General features: G+C 40.2%; 2 protein-coding genes across 2 annotated transcripts; one reads left to right on the top strand and one right to left on the bottom strand.

The window, feature by feature from the left end:
• Nucleotides 1–610: 610 nt before the first annotated feature.
• Nucleotides 611–13,685, top strand: rhot2 (ras homolog family member T2). Its single transcript, XM_084079195.1, has 19 exons — nucleotides 611–778; nucleotides 2,147–2,205; nucleotides 4,109–4,190; nucleotides 4,370–4,413; nucleotides 5,075–5,128; nucleotides 5,751–5,803; nucleotides 6,054–6,162; nucleotides 6,286–6,387; nucleotides 6,512–6,610; nucleotides 6,880–6,988; nucleotides 7,486–7,606; nucleotides 8,371–8,455; nucleotides 8,690–8,835; nucleotides 8,956–9,056; nucleotides 10,337–10,467; nucleotides 10,807–10,887; nucleotides 11,103–11,225; nucleotides 11,668–11,870; nucleotides 12,223–13,685. Exons 1-19 carry the CDS (start codon nucleotides 742–744, stop codon nucleotides 12,338–12,340), a joined length of 1,857 nt encoding a protein of 618 aa, XP_083935321.1. The 5' UTR covers nucleotides 611–741; the 3' UTR covers nucleotides 12,341–13,685.
• A 1,955-nt stretch (nucleotides 13,686–15,640) lies between these two features.
• h1-0 (H1.0 linker histone) lies at nucleotides 15,641–16,979 on the bottom strand. The gene has a single exon (XM_084079038.1). The coding sequence runs from the start codon at nucleotides 16,782–16,784 to the stop codon at nucleotides 16,200–16,202; it is 585 nt and encodes a 194-aa protein (XP_083935164.1). The 5' UTR covers nucleotides 16,785–16,979; the 3' UTR covers nucleotides 15,641–16,199.
• Nucleotides 16,980–22,925: the final 5,946 nt, after the last annotated feature.

The raw sequence follows: 22,925 nt of genomic DNA, 5'->3' as shown, positions 1-22,925 counted from the left end.
AGCTTTTGTACATTTGTTTTTATTAAATTTTTCTTTGCACAAAGATAATGATGATGTACATTCTTACATTTCCTTGTGATATGTTAATAATTTGTGTGAATAATGGCTGCTAAGGGGATGTTCATGCCTGTTTTAAACAAATCAGCATTTTGTTCAGAATGATAAATCAGTTATTGACTTTCATAAAGGTTGTAATGTAACAGCTGAATAACGGGTGTCTTTGTTGTTATTTTGTTTGCCATATTGTCTAATCTCACCTCTCTTACAGCGTCTATGATTAATAGGTTAAGTAATTAAAATCAGTCCCACCTTTACCAGCTGTGGTTTTGAAGGAGAGTAACGATTCACTTATGACTGTTGGTCGGGTAGTAATATTTGGTACTGTAAGTATACTGTGATACCAAAAAAAAGTAGATTTAACAAAGTACAGTTTTGAATATAGGACGTTGACTTGTAACAGAGTACTTCATTTTCTACATTTTAGCTCATAAATTATTTCCTTTTCAAAGCGAATGGTAAGTCTGACCTCTACTGGCTAACTACCGCACAGACATGCACTTCGACGTTTCACCAACAGAGGGCAGGTATCTTCAGCCTGTGTGAACCGGAACGACATGGTTTCACCTTGGATGCTAACATTGTGGAATGGATTAGTTCTATTAGAAATTTGACAAATAAGTACAAGTTAAAGCCCACTTTTTGACCAAAGTGTGTAAATAGTCTGAAAAAGAAGGGAGAAACATGAAACGGGACGTACGGATACTGTTATTGGGAGAACGTAAGTAAATCCCAGTGCAATTACAAGCTAATGCTAGCAAACGTTAGCAGTTACAACCTTCTGACGTTATTATAATGCTACTACTTATTGACTTCCTGGCATCAGTGATGGAAGATGTTGCTATGGAATGATTAAATACCAATGTCATTGGCAGCTAAATTATGCCATATTGATTCACACACATTTTAGCAAATGGGTTTAATTCAAATTGCATTCAGAACTGGTACGTTGGCCAAGTTCTCTGTGTTGTAAACATGTTCGTGGAGCAACTTTGAGTGCTTGGCAGTGATCACTGTGTCTCTGTAATGTGATATAGCTGTCTGAAAGCCAGCCACTGTTGCAGCCTACATGAATGTGTTTAGCTGTCAAACTCCTGGTTTGTGGCTCCATTAACATTATACCAAAGAAACCCAGTGGTGGAAAAAGTATTCACATTTTTTACTTAAGTAAAAGTATCAATACTGCAATGTAGAAGTACTGTATTACAAAGTAAAAGTCTGGAAATTTACCTCAGTAAAAGTACAAAAGTAATTGGTATTAAAATGTACTTAAAGTACCAAAAGTAGAAAGTACTCATTATGCAGGAGTGCCCATTTCCTTTTTTTTTTTTCAAATGTATAAATTGTTATTAAAAAAAAATTACAAGCTTACAATGACTGTGAGCTTGTAGATTGGCTATTTTCAAATGAAGTGGATAATGTATGTTTTGTAATAATAATAATCAAAATCTACAAACTAACAAATAATTAAAGTTTTCAAATAATTGTAGTGGAGTAAAAGTATAATATTTGCCTCTGAGATGTATCGGAGTAGAAGTAAAAGTACTGAAAATTGGAAATACTCCAGTAGTAAAAAATACCTCAACATTGTACTTAAGTACAGTACTTGATTGCACTTAGTTACTTTACACCAGTGAAGGAACCATACCTAGTCTAGTAAACTGTCATGCAAGGTAATGCATTTTTATTTAGACCTCATTTATGATGCTTATGTTTAAAATAAATATTCTGCAACAGACTTTTCCCTCAGTACCAGTCTTGCCAAACCAAGAACCCTGTGCATACTTCTATTGACCATGCAGTACCAATACAGAAAGTCTTATCAGGGCGTACGTGATGTGTTTATTGTTCAATAGTCAAACCCCCATGACAGAGTAAATATAGATTGTGTTTGGACAAAACAAAGCTGAGGCAATCAAATGGAAATGATCTGCAAAAATAAAAACCTGCATTTCAGTTGAAATTCTAGATTCTACCTAAATGATATCCATTGTATTTGGTCAACTCACCCTACCATTAATTCCCCGCCTGACGGCCTGAACCACAACCTGTCTGTCTCACTCTGCTGCATTTTATCTCACTTTTACAGCCAAGGTGGGGAAGACGTCACTCATCATGTCCTTGGTTGGGGAGGAGTTTCCAGAAAAGGTAGGTGGACTGCACACAATAACTTCCTACCAGTCAGTAATGCCTGATTTATACTTGGTTGGTTGTGCATCGTGGCTTGCACCTAATATAAAAGCTGATATATATATATATAAGCTCACAATCTGTCTTGGCCAGGTGACGGTCTCACTTGCAAAAGAGATTTCATAGCTCAATGTGACTCTCCTGGTTAAATAAAGTTTAGGTATTACTTACAACATGTCACAGCGTGTTTTTGAGCTTGTAGTTCTGCTATTTTCAGTGACACTTCAAGACACTGGTGCGCAACTAAGTATAAATCACAGGCAAGACTGTGGAATATCAAGACTTGCTGTCACGTGTTATGTAAACTGTAACATGTACTATTTCAGGAAAATATAGCTTGTATTCCCATATCCATACCCAAGCACACAGTAGTCTCTATTTGGGCTATTTGGTTAATTTCCTTGTAACACAGAAACTATTGTGTGACACACACAAGCTCACCAAAGTATTGTTCTGCTGTCATCAGCAGCTGAGCTGACCATGTTGTGGAATACTTCTCACCAGTAAAGATAAGACGGAGCTCATATTTCAATTCAAACATTTACATAGTGGACTGCTTTCCACCAGTAAGCTCCATAGTCTTGTAGGAAATTCACTGTTTGTAGTAGCCTATATATATTTTTTCTTTGTTTTGTCCTGGCAAAATAGGGCTGGGCCATATGGACAGGATGAAATACCATGAGATTCTTGACCAAATACCTTGATATTGTGATGATAATACAAATTTATACATTAAAATTGTTTCAAACATAGACAATCTGCAAGTTCACAATACATCATGATGTGACACGTTATGAGTTTGTAGATCGGCAATTCTTTGGTATTTTGGCTAGGAAAAACAACATTTATGCCATATCATAATATTATTACAATATCCCAAATACCAGACAATATCTAGTATCATATCATGATATCGATATAATATCCATAATGATATATTGCCCAGTCCTATCAAAATATACACGTGAAATGTATACAAATCATTACTGTCAAAATGGGGTAAGAGCCAAATGGTATTCATCGTCCTGGTTTTACAGTACATTAGGCATGAAGGCATCAATTATAGTCAGTCACATTTGCTTTATTTTTTTGCTATGGTAAAAATCTATCTATGCGTAATACTTTCTTGTTATCTATCTAATACCCTGACTTAACACCGTAGCATTCTGCATTCTGGCTGAATTACATTTTCACACCCATGTTCCACAATCCCGTCTGCTCTTGATGAAAATGGGGAAACAAACATTACCCTGTTACTGGGAATCGTAGTTAAACTTACAATCTGTTTTATGAATAAAACAATATTTTAACAAATCTGTATGGTAGAGTATGTTAATATAATTCAACTAGCACGTAGTGGTTGGAGAACGTCTTTCTACTCTTCCTTTGAGAAATTTTGACCGTAGAGTTGGGTAGAACACAGAGTGGTTGCCAATGACAATAAAGTTATGGGCGGCACACTGGATTGGACACTAGCTGCACCGGCATCTTTATTGTAGTTCGGACCTTGGGGCAGCAGTGTCTCAGCTTGGGAATCGGGAGGTTCCTGGTTTGATCCCCGCTTCCCCCTGGGTTATTGTCGGAAATGAGCAAGACACTGAACCATTAACTGTGCCCAATGAGCACGTTGGTGCCTTGCATGGTTTGTATATGTGTGTGAATGTTTTGCACGTTGTAAAACGCTTTGGATAATGGTGCTATAAAAATGCACCATTTACCGTTTAGATTGTTGGAATCATCTCTCTCCATCGGGAGAGGGAGACAACAAATAAGCTAAAACGGATGGATTGTGGCTTAAAATTATACCAAAGTGTATGCGAAAACTCGGTTTAAGAAGCATGTGTTCTCTTATCTCCTGCAGGTTCCTCTTCGAGCTGAAGAGATCACCATCCCTGCTGATGTCACCCCAGAGAAGGTTCCTACACACATAGTGGATTATTCAGGTACAGTTCTGTGTGTGTGTGTGTGTGTGTGTCATTTGGATTGCGGCCTACAATATTGTTACTATGTTTGTGTGTGAGTATGGTGCTTGCTAAAGCCATGGAAATATGTACTGCAGCACACAGTGTGTGGGTTTGATTGGACTCACAGCGTCATTTATGTTTGTCCTTTAACCCAACAGAGACTGAGCAGACAGATCAGGTCCTGAAAGAAGAAATTGTCAAGGTAATTGTGCCACTGTGAACTAATAAAATTCTCCCAAAGCAGGAAATAAACACCAACCATTGTCAGATGCAGCCGTTTCCCTTCCAGTTTCTTAATATGAAGGGTTTGTTCCATCATCATGATGGAACAAACCACCAGCATGATTCATGCTCTTAATCAATTTACTATGTCAACGGTTCTCAAACTTTTTCATGTCAAGGACAAAATATTTTGTTCCAGGGACCCCCAGAAGCAAAGATTTGAGTTACAAATGTTCGCTTTAAAAATATATATATTCAAAGATTTGCACACATTTTCTCGATTTTTCAAAAATAGCAGATCTACATGCTCATAGTGCGGCACTCGATGCCACGCTATGAGCTTGTATATCTGCTATTTTTGAATAGCCAAAGTGTAAAATAATGCTTTTTAAGAGTTTATGAGGAACAAAATGTAGGTTGCTTAATTAGCTTCAATATTATTCCATAGCGAGTTTCGCTGTGTAAAGGCAAGGTCTCAGTTCTTTCAAACGGTGGTTATAATGTCACTTTGTTGTCTTGGAAAGTTTTGTTTCTTTAGGATGTTATTACTGTAATGCCCACCAGACATTTAACGGGGAGAGGGCAAATAGGTATGCTTGGTATGAAGTTGTCGCTCATCATAATCTCTCCAACCCACGCAGGCTAATGTAGTGTGTGTGGTGTATGATGTCACCAAAGAGGACACGATAGACAAGGTAATCTCCTGCTCCTCTTTACACCATTTTATGGATGCATTCTGAATGTACTTCAGAGTATCCCACACAGAGTTGGGCAGTGTTACTTTTAATATATTACTGCAATATTATTATTTTACCCAGTAACGAGTAGTGTAAGGTATTACTCTGCCTAAACAGTAATATTATACCATATTACTATGTAAAAAATAGTACATATTACATATTACTCAGGTTTGTTGGCTGCCTTTTGAAAATATTTAGTTTAAAAGGTCAAGAGAGATTGCTGCTTTATGTTATAGCCTTTTTGGCTGATTGGTGACTCTTATTATTATTATTATTATTCCAAAACATTTGATTCAGTTCTAAAATGAGCTGGCTTAACAGATTGTGTTGTTGTACATCTATCTATCTATTTATTTATTTTTGCAGGGGGGGTATGTAATATAATATGTAATATATTATACTACTCTTGATTCCAAGTAATAGGTAATATAATATTATTACTTTTTTAAGGAGTAATATGTAATAAGTAACATATTACTCTCCTGAGTAATATTGCCCAACACTGACACATGACATGTGCTCTAAAGGGAGAGTAAACAAGATGCTTTCTTATTATAAGCTGCCACCTGTCTTTCAGATAAAAACAAAATGGATACCTTTAGTAAACGGAGATGCAGAGAAGGGGAACAAGTATGTATTGGTTGTTGATTTTACAATATATAACTTTCTGCATGTTTTATCTGGCCTGCGCTTTTTTTCTGGTAACTGGTGACGAATACTTTACTGTAATATCGTATGACTGAATACTCTGTATGTATAAATAAATATAAATGTTGTTGAGCTCATTGTAAGTTACTCTATAGAAGCATGTTGGTTCAATTCTTACAAACTAATGTAAAATAAATATGCTTTTTTGTGCATGTTGACGTGCTGCTATAAGAGTTCCCATCATCCTGGTGGGGAACAAGTCAGACCTGCGCTCCGGAAGCTCAATGGAAACCATTCTACCAATCATGAATCAATTCTCTGAGATAGAGACTTGTGTAGAGGTAAGAATCTCCTCTATAACCACAACACTAACCTGTTTGCCAAGACTAAATAAAATAAAAAAACTTGCCTGGTCTCACAGAAGTGGGAAGTTCTCATGCACTCTGTCTTTTTTCATTTTCAAGTGTTCTGCGAAGAACTTGAAAAACATCTCAGAGTTGTTTTACTATGCCCAGAAGGCAGTGCTACACCCCACTGCCCCTCTCTATGACCCTGAGGACAAACAGGTCAGTTATTTTCTAAATAAGAGGCCAATTTGGTCATAGGGTTTACTTCTATGTGTTACAGTGTGTTCTTGTACTTCCACATCAGTGGGGAGTTATGCTCTTTGTCCTCCTGTGTGTTCCCTAGCTGAAGCCCATGTGTGTCCGAGCACTCAGCCGAATCTTCTCCATATCTGACCAAGACAACGACCATATCCTCAGCGATGCTGAGCTCAACTGTTTTCAGGTGCCAAATGTTCAAAATACAACTCATCCGCTCCTCTCTGGATCATGTGTTGTGTGTACATTGTAATTCCACTCACATTTCTTCCCCATCTTACAACGCTTGCTGCACACTGCAGTGTAATGTCTGTTCAGTTGTGTCAAGTACAGTTGTTGTTTTTAGAACAGAACTTAAAGATTATAAAGAATTAAATCTCATATGTCTGTGTGCAGCTATTCATTTAACTGAAAGGTTGGATTTGGCCTTTAATAAGACTCAATTTATTTAATCAGAAATCCTGCTTCGGGAACCCACTGGCACCTCAGGCCTTGGAAGATGTGAAGACGGTCGTGTGGAAGAACACCAGTGATGGCGTGCAGGACAATGGCCTGACCCTGAATGGTAAAAACTTATCAGCAAATGCTAAGCAACACACAACTTGTAGAGGTGTGGCCCATCATATCATAGGCCAGTCCCAGGCTATTGCTTAAGTTGTTAACGTCCAAAACTCAATGTCTCTGATTCAATATGGTTAATCTCCTGAGACGCCACCAGCTGACTTGTGACCTTAGAAGACGGTATATATCGCACCAGAGCAGTTATCCTCTGCAACGTTCAAAAACGGTATCATCTTGTTGAGAATATTTGGTCTGGGGAGCACAAGAAATGGTAATAACATCACTTTCTATAGAATGTCACACTAGGACACCTAGGCTCCAATGTAGCTTGACAGCGTGTCACGGGTTAGAGTCCCGATCCTGACGGCCTTTGCTGCGTGTCACTCCCCATCACTCTCTCCCAGTTTCCTGTCTACCTACTGTATTATAAATAAAGGCAGAAAAAAGCCCCCAAAAACATATTTAAAAAAAAAGAATGTCACACTTGTCTTGATACCGCAGGTTTCCTGTTCCTCAACACATTATTCATCCAGAGGGGCCGACATGAGACCACGTGGACCATCCTGAGGAAGTTTGGCTACGATGACACCCTGGAGATGACAGATGACTACCTTTACCCGCAGTAGGTCTACTAGTGGCTTAGCTCCACTGTTCACACTGAATTCAACTGATTAAGTAATGTTTGCTATTGTACATGCATTGCACACCTCTCAGAACACAGATTCCTTTTTTTTGTATTTGACCTGCCAAGCAACACAAAACAAATACGTTCTGCTGAAGGATGATGATGTAATAACAAGAATGCTACGAGAAACGCCTACTTTATCACAACTCTTTATAGGCTCCCTGGCTAAGGAAATGGGGTAGAAAACTGATCATTGTATTAAATTAAGTGCTATGGGGCACTCTGGTGGCGCAGTGGTAAAGTACCTGCCCACCACCACAGAGTTTGAAATCAATTGCACTGCGGTGTTGAGCATCTATGCGAACACAATTGGCCATGTTCAGGGGATGGAAGCCGGGCGGGGAGGGTTATATTTGTCGCTACACATATTCCTTTGGCATGGTGCGGCTCCTGTCTTTGGGAAACTAAACTGGGGAGAAAAATAATTAAAAAAATGAATCAAAATGAGTGCTATACTGTACTAGTTCATGAGCCTAAAAGTTGTTAAAAATATTATATTATGTTGTGTTCTACGAAGTACATATGCTTTCGAATAAACATCTCTAATTATATATTATTTGCAAATTTCAATACATATATTAGAATACACACATTCCCTAGTGCAGACAGGTACAGTATGTCCCGGAGTGTATGTGACTCTTTTAGTACGTTCACCACAGTGTATAACAAGGTATTTTTGTTTTGCTATTTTGTGCTGCTAGGCTGCGGGTTCCCGTAGGATGCACCACAGAGCTGAATCATCTGGGTCAACAATTCCTCCAGCGGCTATTTGAAAAGTACGATGAGGTGAGAAGCATGCCCATCAGGGCCAACAGCTACTGTAAATGTATCTCACAAGTTACATATTAAAAACACGGGCAGTATTTGAAGTATTTACAGTTTGATTTTAGATTTTCTGCCCAGCGTTTTGATTTACAGTATGCTCTATTTTCAATGGTTTTCAGCATTGTTGCTACACTACTAGTGCCACAGAGCGATGTTATTGTTTCAAGGAACTAACTAACCTGGTGTCCCTTTCAGGATAAGGACTCTGCACTGTCTCCCACAGAGCTTAGGAATCTGTTCTGCGTATTTCCCTACATGCCGTGGGGTGCTGAGGTCCACACAGCGGTCCCAACCACAGAAGAGGGCTACATATCTTATGACGGCTACCTTTGTCAGTGGACGTAAGTTTGCATACTTGCCTTGCATCGCGCCGCAGGTGTTTGTGCACGGTTTTACATGGGTATTTTAATTCGACCTGCACTGCTTAAAGCTCTCATGAACGTTTGTGCTTCCATGTGCAGGCTTACTGCATACCTTGACATCCACCGCTGCCTGGAACACCTAGGATACCTAGGATACCCTATCCTCACTGATCAGGAGTCTCAGACTGCAGCAGTCACAGGTGTGTGTGTGTGTGCATATGGTGTGTAACCTTCTGGACTAGTACGAGGATTGCAAGTGTAATCTGGTCCAGCAGGGCCTATAGATTTGCATACTGTACAACTGTTTTCTCAAAGTAGCAAATGACACATTAATGAAGTGTACACTTCATTCGGAAATTGTTAGTGTTGTGAAATGAGGCTGTTATATATATACCTGTTTGTTGTCAATCATTGATTGATTGATTGAATACTTTATTAGTCAGAAATGTAAACGGCACGTGGTACAGTCATTACAGACATTAAGACACAAAAAATCCCTTGGGACTTGTTTCCATTGCGGTCATCATCATATTGAGCAGAGCTACGTACAACAAAATTAGCAGTGTCATCAAGACAGTACAGTACAAGATCTGCAAATGTATAAAAACAAGACACTCTTTAGCAGCTAAGTAAAAGCACCCAATCCCACCCCCCTACCTTTACCCCACACATCATTGCCGGATTAATGCATGGGCTCAATCAACTATGTTTTTTTATTCATTCCTGGCGCCTTGGTATATGACACTCAAGACTCTTACCTGCTGGTCACTCTGCTCATGTGTCAGCAGCTAATGGCTGTATGCATTAATTATCACAACATCATACTACATTACTACTGTCTGTCAACGCGTAATGAGGCTTCAGCGCTCCGTAACATAATGACACGTTTGGGGATGGCATTCTTGTGCGCATTTTGAAGCTCTGTATTAGAGCAGTTTAAAACTGTAAGCGCACATCTACAAGAAGTTGATCTTCACAGACTTCTCGTTTCAAAACACTAGAAAGAAGAGCTTCTGAATGAGCTTCTGAATGATATGAATGATTATGTTGTTGTATTTTATGTATATTTTATTTATTGGTTTCATTTGGAAATTGACCAGACTGTTAAAAATAAAGACACTATAATTATGAGTGCTGAAATACTGTCACGTATTTGTTTGTGGTTGCGAGCACGAAACCTGGTCGTAGCTCCGGGCATAGATATATATAGAGAGAGTGAGAGAGAGAGGGGGGGGGGACAGAAAAGACAATGGTACTACCATACCCTTCAACATGGGTCAAATGAACCAGCCACTGGCCACAGACTTGAATGAGAAGTCACGGTCAGTCACAGAGCTTTAAACTGGCATTACAGTGCAAACTGTTGGTTTTTATTCTTTGTTTTGCGTGTGTGTTTGATCTTTATTACTCTGTGCTTGTGCACTCTTTGCATGTTGTTTTGTTTGCCTGCGTGTTTGTGTCTTGGTGTGTGTTTCCACAGTGACACGGGAGAAAGAGGTGGACCTGGAGAAACGCCAGACTCAGCGGTCAGTGTTTCTGTGTAAGGTGATCGGACCACGGGGGACGGGCAAAACAGCCTTCCTCCAGGCCTTTGTGGGGCGTAACGCTGCGGTAAGACACCATCTGTCTGTCTGTGACCAAACCAGCCAAGCATTCCACTGTCTCCACTACACACATTCTTTCACAAATAACAGACACTGATTTGTCTCCAAATATCATTTCACATATTACAAATAACCATTACATTTCTGTCACTGACACCGATAATACTGTGGCTTGATTGGCTCATCTGTCTCTTCTTCCTCTCTGAGCCTTGTACTCTACACCATTGCCTGCTTGCTGATGTTTGGGATCTAGAAATCGAATGTGATTCCACTATTGCACTAAATAAAGTAAATCGCTCTGGAGAAGAGCAAGCACTAAATACCTCAAATGTTTTGTTCTCTCCAGAGAGTGGGAAGTTTTAACGGTGCCTTTTCCCCCTACACCATAAACACTGTCCAAGTCAGCAACCAAGAGAAGTATCTTATCGTGAGTACTAGAGCCCAGTCTGGCTGCAATATTGAACCTTTTGGCTTTTAAACTCTGAACTTATTTTGAACTCGAGCCTAATTGTGGTATGATGGCGACATGTTAGCTTGAAAATCAGTTATTGTCAACAAGGCAAGCGACCATATCGTCAGACGGATTATATGTCAAACTTAAGCCTCAACCTAAGTCCCCTACAAACCTTGTCCTCCCTGCAGCTCTATGAGGTAGATGTGGAAACGGAGTTCCTGAAGGCATCGGATGCGTCCTGTGACGTGGCCTGTCTCATGTATGACACCAGTGATCCGCACTCCTTTGACTACTGTGCCAGTATCTACAAGGTCAGCAGCAACACAAGTCATGTGCCGTCTTTAATTACATTTGGTCAACCACTTACGAGCCCTACTGTACATAGTTTGTTATGCAACAAATAGTGACAATACCCGATCTACAAGCTTACAATGTATTGTGATACGACACGTTGTGAGCTTGTAGATCGTCTATTTTCACAATTTCACAACTAGAATGACTTTACCAAAATAGGGATGCCAGGTTTAAAATGGTTAAATAAATCTTCTTCACAAGAAACAGACAGACCAATATGCTTCACATGTCTTAATATGGAAATATTCAAGATGTCATTCAAACATTTTCTAAATAAACTAGAGTACAATACTCCTGGAGTTGACAGTGAAGACTACCATGTTTTTGTTTTCGATTAAAAAACTCACTACCAAAGAGTACTTTGCAATAATTACTTAGTTTGTTGTATTTCTTCCTTAGCAACACTATATGGAGAGCAGCATCCCCTGCGTGCTGGTTGCATCCAAGGCAGACCTCGCTGAGGTCAAGCAGTTCCACGGGATGACACCTGCAGAGTTCTGTTATAAACACCGCCTGCCTCCACCACTTCCCTTCTCCAGTCTGTCCATAGACCCCACCAACAAGACCATATACACAAAGCTGGCCTGGGCTGCCATGTTCCCGTACGTTGATAGCTTTCTAAAATCACACACACACATACACATACACAATCTCAGGTAATGGATGCATTTGAAATTTTCTCTGGGTCAGGTTCAGGTTTTATTGCCCAAAAACATTCCCAGCTTAAGTGGTTTCTCAAAAATGAGTGTAGACCAGGGGGAATCATGACCTAGTCAGGCGTACCATTGACAACATGCAGAGCATCAGAGTATCGCATGTCACAAATGGTTACCATTTCAACACATCCACCATGACAGTGTCCGGTTATTTCAGACACTTTTAACAGTGTCCGAAATGAAACAAATCATGCCTCATGCGACTGTCTATTAATGATCTTTTTGTCTCTTTTCCCAGACACCTGAATGGTTCAGACATGAGCAACACATCGTTCTGGCTGAGAGTAACGCTGGGGACGGCTGTAGTCACAGTTCTGGGATTCGCCATCTATAGAATCTTCGCAAGGCAGAGATGAATGACTTCCATCAGGATATTCCTGTTCCATAAATCCCTCTCCAGCATTCAAGACCAACCACAGACTACCGGGCAGACTTCATGCCATTTTTATTGTAAACCACAATGACCCCCAGTCTGTGCCCAATCGTCTCTGTCCTTCTTTTTTGAAGGAAACTTTGACAGTTCATCTTCTCGTTACTGGACCATCATACAGTACACCCCTCCCTCCAGCATCCATTCCTTTCTTTACCTCTGTCCTTCTCAGCTCCCGGTTTCTTTACTCTTTCCTATAGAATTGATTCACTTGACTGTAATCATCTGCTGGCAGTTTGGGGCATTTTGCTGTATGTCCCCTTCTCTCCCTTCCCCTGCTTGCTCTACCATACAGTAGTATGCCGTCTATCCAGGCTAAGCAGGAGTTGGCCTTTCTATGCTCGATGCATTTGAATGCCATGAGCTACTATTGCTGTACGTTATCCAAGTAGGTGCTTTATCAAAGGGGTAGAAATGAAGACACTGTGTCACATTCATTCCACTCCCCCTTTATTCATCTGCAAAACAAAGAAGCCAAATTGCGAATGGAAGAACATATCGACCCATAGAGTCATTAACAACCAAAGGGCAGCATGAGGAATTGTACATATTCCCAAATCATTTTGGGAAGTGAGTCAGTCGGCATTTGGTATTGCAGACTGGTCACTACCAGGGTTCACCCCAAGCCTATTGGAAGTACTGTAGTATGACTCAACAGCAGTCATCCTGATTGGCCACGTCTCACGACCACCGAGCAGCTTGCTGGAGCTCTGCAGTGAAAGAAAGGTCTTACATTTGACCAAGCAAGCCTCTACCTATAGTATTGTGGAAGAATCTAGCTGCAATTAATAGTCCTGGCCTTCTACAGTATTTCCATGTTAGGCCCAGCTATTACGTCTATGAATAACACATTTGCATGAATTAAGTCATGTTAAAAGTTTATATGTGTTAATAATTGAACCTGATCTGCAGTGGCTTGTCACAGGTAAAGATTTTACTTTGTGCATGGAGGAGAGAAAATGGCAGTTTTTTGTATTTTGTATAGAGGTGCAAGAGTCCGCAATTCAAAATAGGAATTCCGATGAAATCCAAAATAGATTGCACTGCTGGGGTGTACTAATTGTCCCTACTATGTGTGCAGAAACTGATATTTTGGACCTAATCTGCCCTTATACTTTCCAACAAGGGACAATCGTTTATTTTTCCCTTTTTTATTTTAGCGAGGCCCTGCTATTACCACAGGAAATCTTTCTGTGACTTAAGAACTATGGCTTTTACTGACTGAAAATGAAATGGACTAGAAGCTTATTGAATAAAAAAAGCTGACCTTTTGCCAAAAGATGGTGCGTGTGGTAGAGTGGGAGATACATGTGTCACTGATGATTACATTTTTATTTTATTTATTTATTTTTTACAGTTTTTGTATGCTTTAGGGTAGGAACTAGGAAGTACATTTATCTCTGTCTTGTGTTGTTTCTCATCTAACCTGGATAACCTGGATTCTCTTGTTAGTGTTTGAGGTTTTTCATTTAAACTAGGTTTTGATTGAATCAGAAAGCATATAAGGTCATACCACTCAGAGAGTGTGTTTGTAACAAATCAGGTCTCATGCCTGTGTGATTGGAGTGTAAATGTGTTACACCCAAGACATTGCACAAACTTGTGTGAACCAACTCAACAGCTCTACATCATTATGTGCATTAATGATTTTGTTTTTGGTGTGCTTTCCTATAGATTAAGCAGCACAGGATCAAAGCATCTTGAATTGTGACCTAAGTTGACCAATTGAGTTGCTTAATGCAATGCAGTACCTGAATTATCCAACATTCAGACTTCAGAAACATAATACTGACTTAAATTTAGTTTATAGAGAATGTAACTTTAATGGTTGAGAGATGATGACAACTAATTTACACTCAGGAGTACAACCATGTCTTATATCTCATTTATTACACACAGGGCAGTATGACAATGTATAAATTACGCTTAAGTGGCTGCACAGATATTTTGCATATATTTTCCTTTGATCAGATCGACGACGACCCCTGCTTCAAACGGTATCCAGTGCCTGCCCAGTCTCAACAAAGTGAGAAGAGGGAGCGACTCATCTACAGAACTGCCACAAGATGGAGGTGTTGTCTTCGGGTAAGAGAAAGGAGGATAAATTGCCATTATTTGTTTTACTCGGTTTGAAAATCAGTTGAAAATGCATATCAAAGCGTGTTTCAAGTGTAGTCAGAATCAGAATATGTATACTCACGAGTTGTTGGGCTTAAAGGAATATTTAGGCTTAAAACCGTTCTTTTTTTTTTTACTTTTCAATTTTGCCAAAGCCAATGCTGGGGAAAAAAATCACTCGAATCCATTGTGATAGATAGGTTGCCTCTTTGACCAGGTAGAAGAGTATTTGTGTTGTCCTCTACAGATAGAGAACATTGCTCTATCACTCCCACACAGTCCAATAGACCTTTGTTCCCTCAGCAGTGAACACTTTCAAGGGTGCCAATTTGCATTCATGTCTGAAACGAAGTAATAGGTTACCTAATGGAAAATACATATTTCAGTTGAGTAAATAAAATAAAATAAATAGACGTTTAGCTACATCATTACTGTTTGAGTTACCCCCCCCCAAACAAACAAACAATAAATTGACAACTTTTACATCACTAGAATCACGACTGTTTTTCAATTCAATTATTATAATGTTTTAATGCATGCCAGCTACCACCACTGGCATCTAATGAGTGTAGCCTATTAATAGCCTAATAGCTCTAGAGACCTGCACCTTTAACCTGCGTTATATACAAGTGGGAATAAAATGAGGAGACCCTCCCAAATCCAAACAATGTTGTAAAACATTTCTCAGCATTTTGTACTAATAATAATTACACTATTTCCCGTGATCTGACTTTATCTCAACAGAAATGCCACCAGCTTATCGTGCTGTTTGAACAATGATTGAACACAATTAAGTCAGATTAAGTTGAGTAAATAAGTGCATATCCATCCATCCTTCCATCCATCTCACTGGCGCCTCCATAATGGGGATTGTCTGCAAAGACGCGCTGGCACACAGCACTGCGCTGTAACAGGTTTCTTTCAGTCAACTCAAGTGTTTAAAAAAATGGAGGTATATAGCCTCGATACCTTTTTATTTGCCATCTGATTGGTGCTACCGTGTTGAGCCATAACTCTCCCTGCCACTTAATTCAACTGATTTGAAGCTCATAAACCGTTACCATCACCGTATGCGCGCGTAAATTGCGCGTAATAAGTTGCCAAAACATAACTTTTTAGAAGACAAAGGTTTATTGTATCGCAGTATAAACAGTCTTAAAAATCTTTCGACACAGTATGGGATGTTTTTATATGAATCAAAGGGACATATTTTACAAAATGCTTTTTGAACTTACTGACAACCACAGAACCTCGAAGACGTTGCTGACAACTGCCTACAGTTAGGTTATATACAATGTAAGGCTCGACGATGCTTACTATTAAAACATTGCATGTTTATGAACTCGTGCACTAACAACTTACAAGAACTGTTAATTCTTTCAGTTACTTTTTCAATAAGTTCCAGAGTCATATCACATATCTTCCCTAGGATAACGGGGAGAAATAACAGTAACAGTAGTAGTAGTAATGCAGTCAAATAAAAATGCTCACAATTACCGTTAACTTAATCCTACAGCAAGGCTATAGTGCAATGGAGTGGAAACAGTTGGTAAAAACATTAGGATAAGTTCGCATGACACGATACAAAAATAATACATATACGAAAACATTTCCTCAGTATTTACAGTGACTTTATGCAATCAAGTCCGTCTGATAATAAGTGTCCTTTACTTCTTCTTTGCTGCCTTTTTGGCTGGCTTTGCCTTGGGCTTCGCTTTAGGGGCAGCCTTTGTCTTGGGCTTCGCTGGCTTGGCTTTCTTCGCTGCTACTTTCTTTGGCTTCGCCGCTGCCTTCTTCGGTGACTTTTTCACTTTCTTCGCCGGACTTTTAACTACTTTTTTGGCTTTCGCTGGCGACTTGATCACCTTCTTGGGCTTGGCCACCTTCTTGGGCTTGGCCGCTTTCGCCACCGTCTTCTTCGCCTTCACGGGCTTGGCTTTGGGTGCCTTTTTGATGTCCTCGGACTTGGCCAGTTTGAAGGATCCCGACGCCCCGTGGCCCTTGGTGTGTCGCAGGACCTCCGCCTCCACCATCCTCTTCAGGGCCAGTTTGATCTGCACGTCGGAGTGGTCCCCCACCTTGTACGTGCTCTTGATGTACTTCTGGATGCTCTGTCGGGACGCGCCGCCTCGGGTCTTGTCGTTCTGGATGGCCGCCTTGATCATCTCAGAGTATTTGGGATGAGACGCGGGTTTCCTGGCTTTGGCTGCCCTTTTGGCTTTGGCCGGTGGTGCTGCCGCCGTCTCTGTCATGATGACTTTTGTTGAGTTCTAATAAACAACACAAAAACAACTGATCTCGCTCAGATATTCCCGACTGAATAGTGTCACACAAACGGTGAAAAAAAGAGGGAAAAGTCCAGAAATACAGGCTTGTGTCGTGGGTGTCTGTCTTTAAGTCAAATAGATGTGGATATTTTCATTCCATATAAATGTATCTTATTCCACAGCGCCTCGGCGAGGCTATGAAGCCTATGTGCGGACGTGATTGAGAACAGCAACGGCCAGCAGCTGATCTAGCAGACTCCATGGAACTCCCTCGCTCCTGTTTGTGTTTCTTCATCCTCCAATTCATGGCAAATATCAAAACTCCGGAGTAGTATAGATGCACAAAACATTATGAGCTGATAATAGACACATTAGGCTTCACGGGGACCTAGTTTTTCTCACTCAAGTCTCCGACCGAAGAACTTTTATTCCAGGAAAACCCGCTTGTAGTATTGCGTGCTGCGAACAATTTTGTAGAATTCGCGTTAAATTGACCCAAACGGACAAAGCCGACCGTAAAAATGACAAATGCATATTAAAATTGAATCTATGCTTAAACAAATGCATGTGGTTTGACGAATGCAAAATTTCGTTTTTGCTTTTAATACAGCGATACACTTAGCCAACTAACACAGCCCGGCCATTGACTTTGAGTGACGTGGTTGAGATTATTTACTGTTAAACCTCATATAAATTAAATATCACAATATACGAGTTATTGATGAAGCTTGTATTGATAATCTAGATTTATATGCGTTGTTATGCGATTGATTGCTTTGCTCTATTTGGTGTTTTTGGACAGAAATGCATATAACTAACCGACTATGGCAGTCGCAGCTGAGCTCCATTGTCAGGAAAGTTGCCAACACCTTCAAAGATCAGGATTTTTGATCATAGTTTTATAGGCTACATTTTCATAACATGTTTTAGAGAAGAGTGCAATTGATTGTTAGTTGACAAGATGTTATCCCAAAAGCAAGTGCGACTGTATTCTTGACCAAAGTAAACAGTTCTTCAATATAGGGTGCATTGATGGCATTCTTTTGTTCAGGAGCTGGTGCAAGAGACTGCAGTCAATAACATGTTTCATATGCATGTGTGCTTCATCTTCTGTTGTCGTGAGGCGAAATATGACAGTCTGCACTAACTGCTCTTTACCATAACAAACTTTGCAATTATTTCTCCCGATGTTTTATATACATTTAAATTGATAATCGACTGCAACGCCATCTTGGATCCCTTATGAAAGTCATATCACTTATTTAGGTACTTATTCCCCTTTTTCGTGTTGGTGTGACATGAATATTTCACTTATTGTTCTAATTTCAAAGTAGCCTACACAGTAAAATCCATCAACTCCATATTTTGTCCCAAAATATAATTCAGCGTCAGTCAACCATGGGGTAGTAGGCTATTTATGTGGCTCTGTGTTGACCATTGTAAGCCTTTAGTAGCCTATATCCTTGCTTTGGCGTAGGCTATTTTCTTGAAGGTAGATGTATTCTGTCGTTATTACAATTTGGTCTGTATATAAAAATTAGCCTATACTTAAATATTTTTAAGAAAATATTTCTCGCTGGCCCCCCTTGCTGTTTGTCGTCCCCAGTGAGTTGAGTGTGTGTGCGTGTGTGTGTTTGCCTTAGCCAGGGTGGGTGAGTTGGTGTCTGGTGAGAGAGTGAGTGAGAGGGAGCGAGTGAGAGAGAGAGAGAGAGAGAGAGAGAGTGAGAGAGAGAGAGGGAGGGAACGGGAGCGTGTGATATATGAAAGAGTGAGTGTGTGAAAGAGTGAATCTACTAGTGCGCTCAGTACATGAACGCGCGTAATGGCGCTATCACGTATCGGCTATTTGAAAATAGACGAGCTACAACCTCACAACGCCTCGCCACGCAACCTGTTGTGAGCTTGTAGATCTGCTATTTTCAAAAAACTCATGAAATAAAATGTGGAATATATATTTTTAAACATTCTAACAACACAAATGCTCCCCCTGGCACAAAACATTTTCTTGAAAATATTTGAGAACCACTGATTTAAACAAAAATAATATATATTTTTGGAAGCAAGTCCTAAATGAGCCCATTGTTTAACGAATCCTTTATAGGATCAGTGATAGGATCTTTAGTCGTTTATTTTGATGATTGACCATGGGTTAGGATATCGACCCAGTCCGACTCGACCGTTGTCATACACTCTGTGAAATGAAGTGTAGGACTGTAATGTCTTTAACCAGTTGTGCCCCGGGCGTTGGTGCTGAAAACAGCACCCCTGCACGCACTTCTCGCCCCGTTAGGCCACTCCCTTCTTTCACCGACAGAGGGATGTCCTCAACAATGACCGACCCGTTGCATTGCATGGTCAACATAATGCTGTTGTATTATTAACTGTTTATGTCACCTATAATGACCCTACGACTTGTACACAATGGTGTTTGTAGGCAACCGACGGGCGTTATTCTGTGATCTAATTAGGGGTTCGAATTGCCTCAGCCTGTCGAACCAGCCCGTATATATATTCTCTTTTTCTTTTCTCCCCCTCGGGTGATGTTTTTAGTCAAGTAGCCTTTTCTGCAATGGAAGCTGTGATGATGATGACGAACAAAGCTATAGCCTACAGTAGGCCTACAGTGTCGTAAATTAAGTAGACCTAGGTCTATATTATTATTATTATTAATAATGTAATAATAATACAGATAATATAGTTTGATAGTCATTTTGGAACCCAACATTTTATTCCAGTATTGATAAACGATCATTTTCCTTCTAGGACATAATGTTTTATTGCAGTGTTTCCTAACAATATTTAGGATTTTTTTTATTGCAGTATTTCTAAACAATAGTAACTTACTTAATCTGTTGGGTCAAAGCAGAGAAGTGATTTCCTATTAAGGGATCACTAAATTCTCCTTTATGAACAACATTAAATTATGCTTATTATGTTATGTATTGTTACAAGAAACATTACACATGATGGTGAGGGAAAAGGGTGCCAAGTAAACTCCTGGGGGACCCCGGTTTAAGTGGTGGTTAACAGTATAAGTCAGCAGGGTTGTGGGGAATTAGAACCTCTATGTATTTACAGAGGATAGTGTCAGAAGACTTAGAGTTACAACATCTAAATTTATCTTATGCCAACTTGTAATTTTAGCACTGTAAACCCTCTCGCTCAAAGCATTCTGGGTAACATTGACCACCATTCTACTCTCCAAGGCTTGTGTTTTAAATCAGGGGTCTTCAACAGGGGGTCCGGAACCCCTAGGGGGGCCTTAGAGTTACTACAGGGGGGCCGTCAAATCTTTGTGTGATAGGATAATGTTTGTAAATTAACCTTGAACCCTAGCATCCCTATTCTGGGGAGAACTTTTGCCAAAAATAGCAGATCTACAAGCTGCGAGGCAATTTTTGGCAAAGAGGGTTGTGTAGAGGGAAAAAAGAGCAGACTAAGTACAGGTCAACTTTACTAAGTATTTAAGTGGTTAAATGTGAAATCTATGAAAAAGTTTAATCTGCAACATTTTATACAATGTAGTGGAGGGGGGGGTCCCTGCTTCATCTCTCTCTCAGCTAGGGGGTCCTTGGTCTGAAAAACGTTGGAAGACCCCTATTCTAAATGATAAATGGTGTATTTAAGGCGCCTTTATCCAGAGTGCTATAGAAAGAGTCTAGCGCAGAAAATGTGCATTTCATTCACCCATTCATTCCCACACCAACATTGTAGGAAACTGTGCACGGCAGGCACCAACCTGCTCATCGGGAGCAGTTAGGGATTAACTACCTTGCTCAAGGGCACCTAGATGCTAACCCTGGGGAGCCAGCCAGGCATCGAACCGGGAACCTTCTGATTCCAAAGCAGTCGCTCGACCTGCTGAGCCTCTGCCGAACACAGCTGTTCTGTGCTGTGTTGAGTGTGTTCTGTGCTGGCACAGTGCGTCATGTTGGGGTAGCTACATAACAGCACATAATCTCATTGTATTCTGTTGAGTTTACTGTCTGTGTCCTCCTGATTGGCAGACTGTGAGAACAGTACACTGTCTTTGACTATCAGCTACATGCAAATCAAATTGGATAATTTAGATTTAATCAAGAGGCAACTGAATGGGAGGACAGGGAACAGCTTTGGAATAAGAGCCACTCATTGTGTTTTTAATGTATTTAACTTTGTACTGCATTTCTTTTCATCTGAGCTCAATTCAGAATGCTCATGTCAAATTGAGAGGGAAATCTCAAGACTGAATACAATGTATTTATTTAATTTGTCTCCATACACGATAATATGCCCCAGAGGAAACGATTACATATGATTTCAGGTCAGACATTTTGCAAATAATGTAGAAAGTGACCTTGTAGTCATTAAACTCTCTAGTCTAGTACAATCTGTCATGGTAATGAATGTGGATACTTGTCAACTTAAAGTTCACTGAATGTGTACCCTATGTGTTTTTACTTAAATTAAGTGTTGGGAACCTCTGGAAATTGAATACTGCATTTTAACAGCTATATCGCAGCACACAGTTTTGATGAAGGCACTGACATCAACTTAATTGATAATAGTAGCACATTTACAACAATTGTGAACAAAAACATATTCAGCAATCATAATCCATTGAAGTCTGCGAGATGAGAAAGCACAGAAACTTAGAGGAAGTTAGTTAATAACACATTGATGGGACATGGATGCATTCAGATGGAGAGTATAAGAGGAGGAGAGACGAGCTGAGTGAGCCATGTGAAGTCTACATCTATAGCAACATAACTAGGCTAGGCCCAGCCCCAGGCAAGCCTTAGCCAACCCCAACTATAAGATTGATCAAAAAGGAAAGTTTTAAGCCTACTCTTAAACTTAGAGAGGGCGTCTGCCCCCTGGACCAAAAGTGGGAATTGGCCCCATAGGAGAGGAGACGGAAGGCTTTGCTTCCCATTCTACTCTACTATTTGGAAAGTGAAGTTTAAATATACTGGGCACGCTAGCACTTAAACTGTGCCCTCTGACCAACTGTGGTGTGTGTGTGTGTGTGTGTGTGTGTGTGTGTGTGTGTGTGTGTGTGTGTGTGTGTGTTTGTTTTGACAGTTGTAACAACACTTGGATGTGTTGGCACTAGCAGGTGTCAGTCACTGTAAGTTTTACTGACTGCTGCACAACCTTCAAATGCTTAGGCTCTCGCATACACAGACAGACACATACTCATGAAAACACACACACACACACACACACACACACACACACACACACACACACACACACACACACACACACACACACACACACACACACACACACGTGTTTGTTTGGAGGCAGCTGCTAACAGAAGCCCCAACAGGTTGCCTCCTTGCACCAAGGCTGTCTTTGTGAATGTCTTGCCCCCCCATGCCCTCCCCTGCTCTGATTACCCCACCCCCACTGTACTGTTCCTCCCCTCATATCAGTATTTAGGGCAGGTAACTATTTCCACTAAGGCAGCTGTCAAACTATCTCTGTTATGACAGTCTCTTAAATGAATATAGTAGCAAGGGACCTGTAGGCTGTCAATCAAGCTGGCAATTGGTGGCTGTGATCGTGGCTATTGTAGGTGGTCTATACCATGGGTTCCCAAATGTTTCAGCCCGCGACCCCAAAATAATGTGGCCATTGACTCGCGACCCCACCTAACCCTGGAGGTAATTTATGCACATAAACTTGCACGTTCGATGCGCATTTGTAATGTATTAAAATGTACTTTGTAATCATTTTTAGATTATATTTCATCCATTCTGTTGAATTCAATTTTTTTTTTTTAATGACCCAATATAATTTCGCGACCCCACTATCAGTGTCCCGTCGCGACCCCAACTTTGGGAACCCCTGGTCTATACACAACAATATGTTGCCTGTCTCTTGCCACTATGACGTAGCAGGTTTATTTAATTGGAGGATATGAAACCTGTTAACTTGTGGATATGAGTAAATAAATTGTGTATTGCTACCTCCTTGGCTGACTTAAGCTGAACAGTTATTGCAAATAGGAAAAAAAATATTTGTTGTCTTTGAAATAATCTCTATACATTAAGTTTATAAAGTAAATAATGTATCATGCATACCCAAATACTTGGGGAATAATATTATAGGATAGCTTCTGGAATTGTGGATCTTTGA

The sequence above is a fragment of the Gymnoscopelus microlampas genome (assembly GCF_963454915.1).
Source record: "Gymnoscopelus microlampas genome assembly, chromosome: 14".
Taxonomy (NCBI): domain Eukaryota; kingdom Metazoa; phylum Chordata; class Actinopteri; order Myctophiformes; family Myctophidae; genus Gymnoscopelus; species Gymnoscopelus microlampas.
This window is presented reverse-complemented; position numbering and strand designations above follow the sequence as displayed.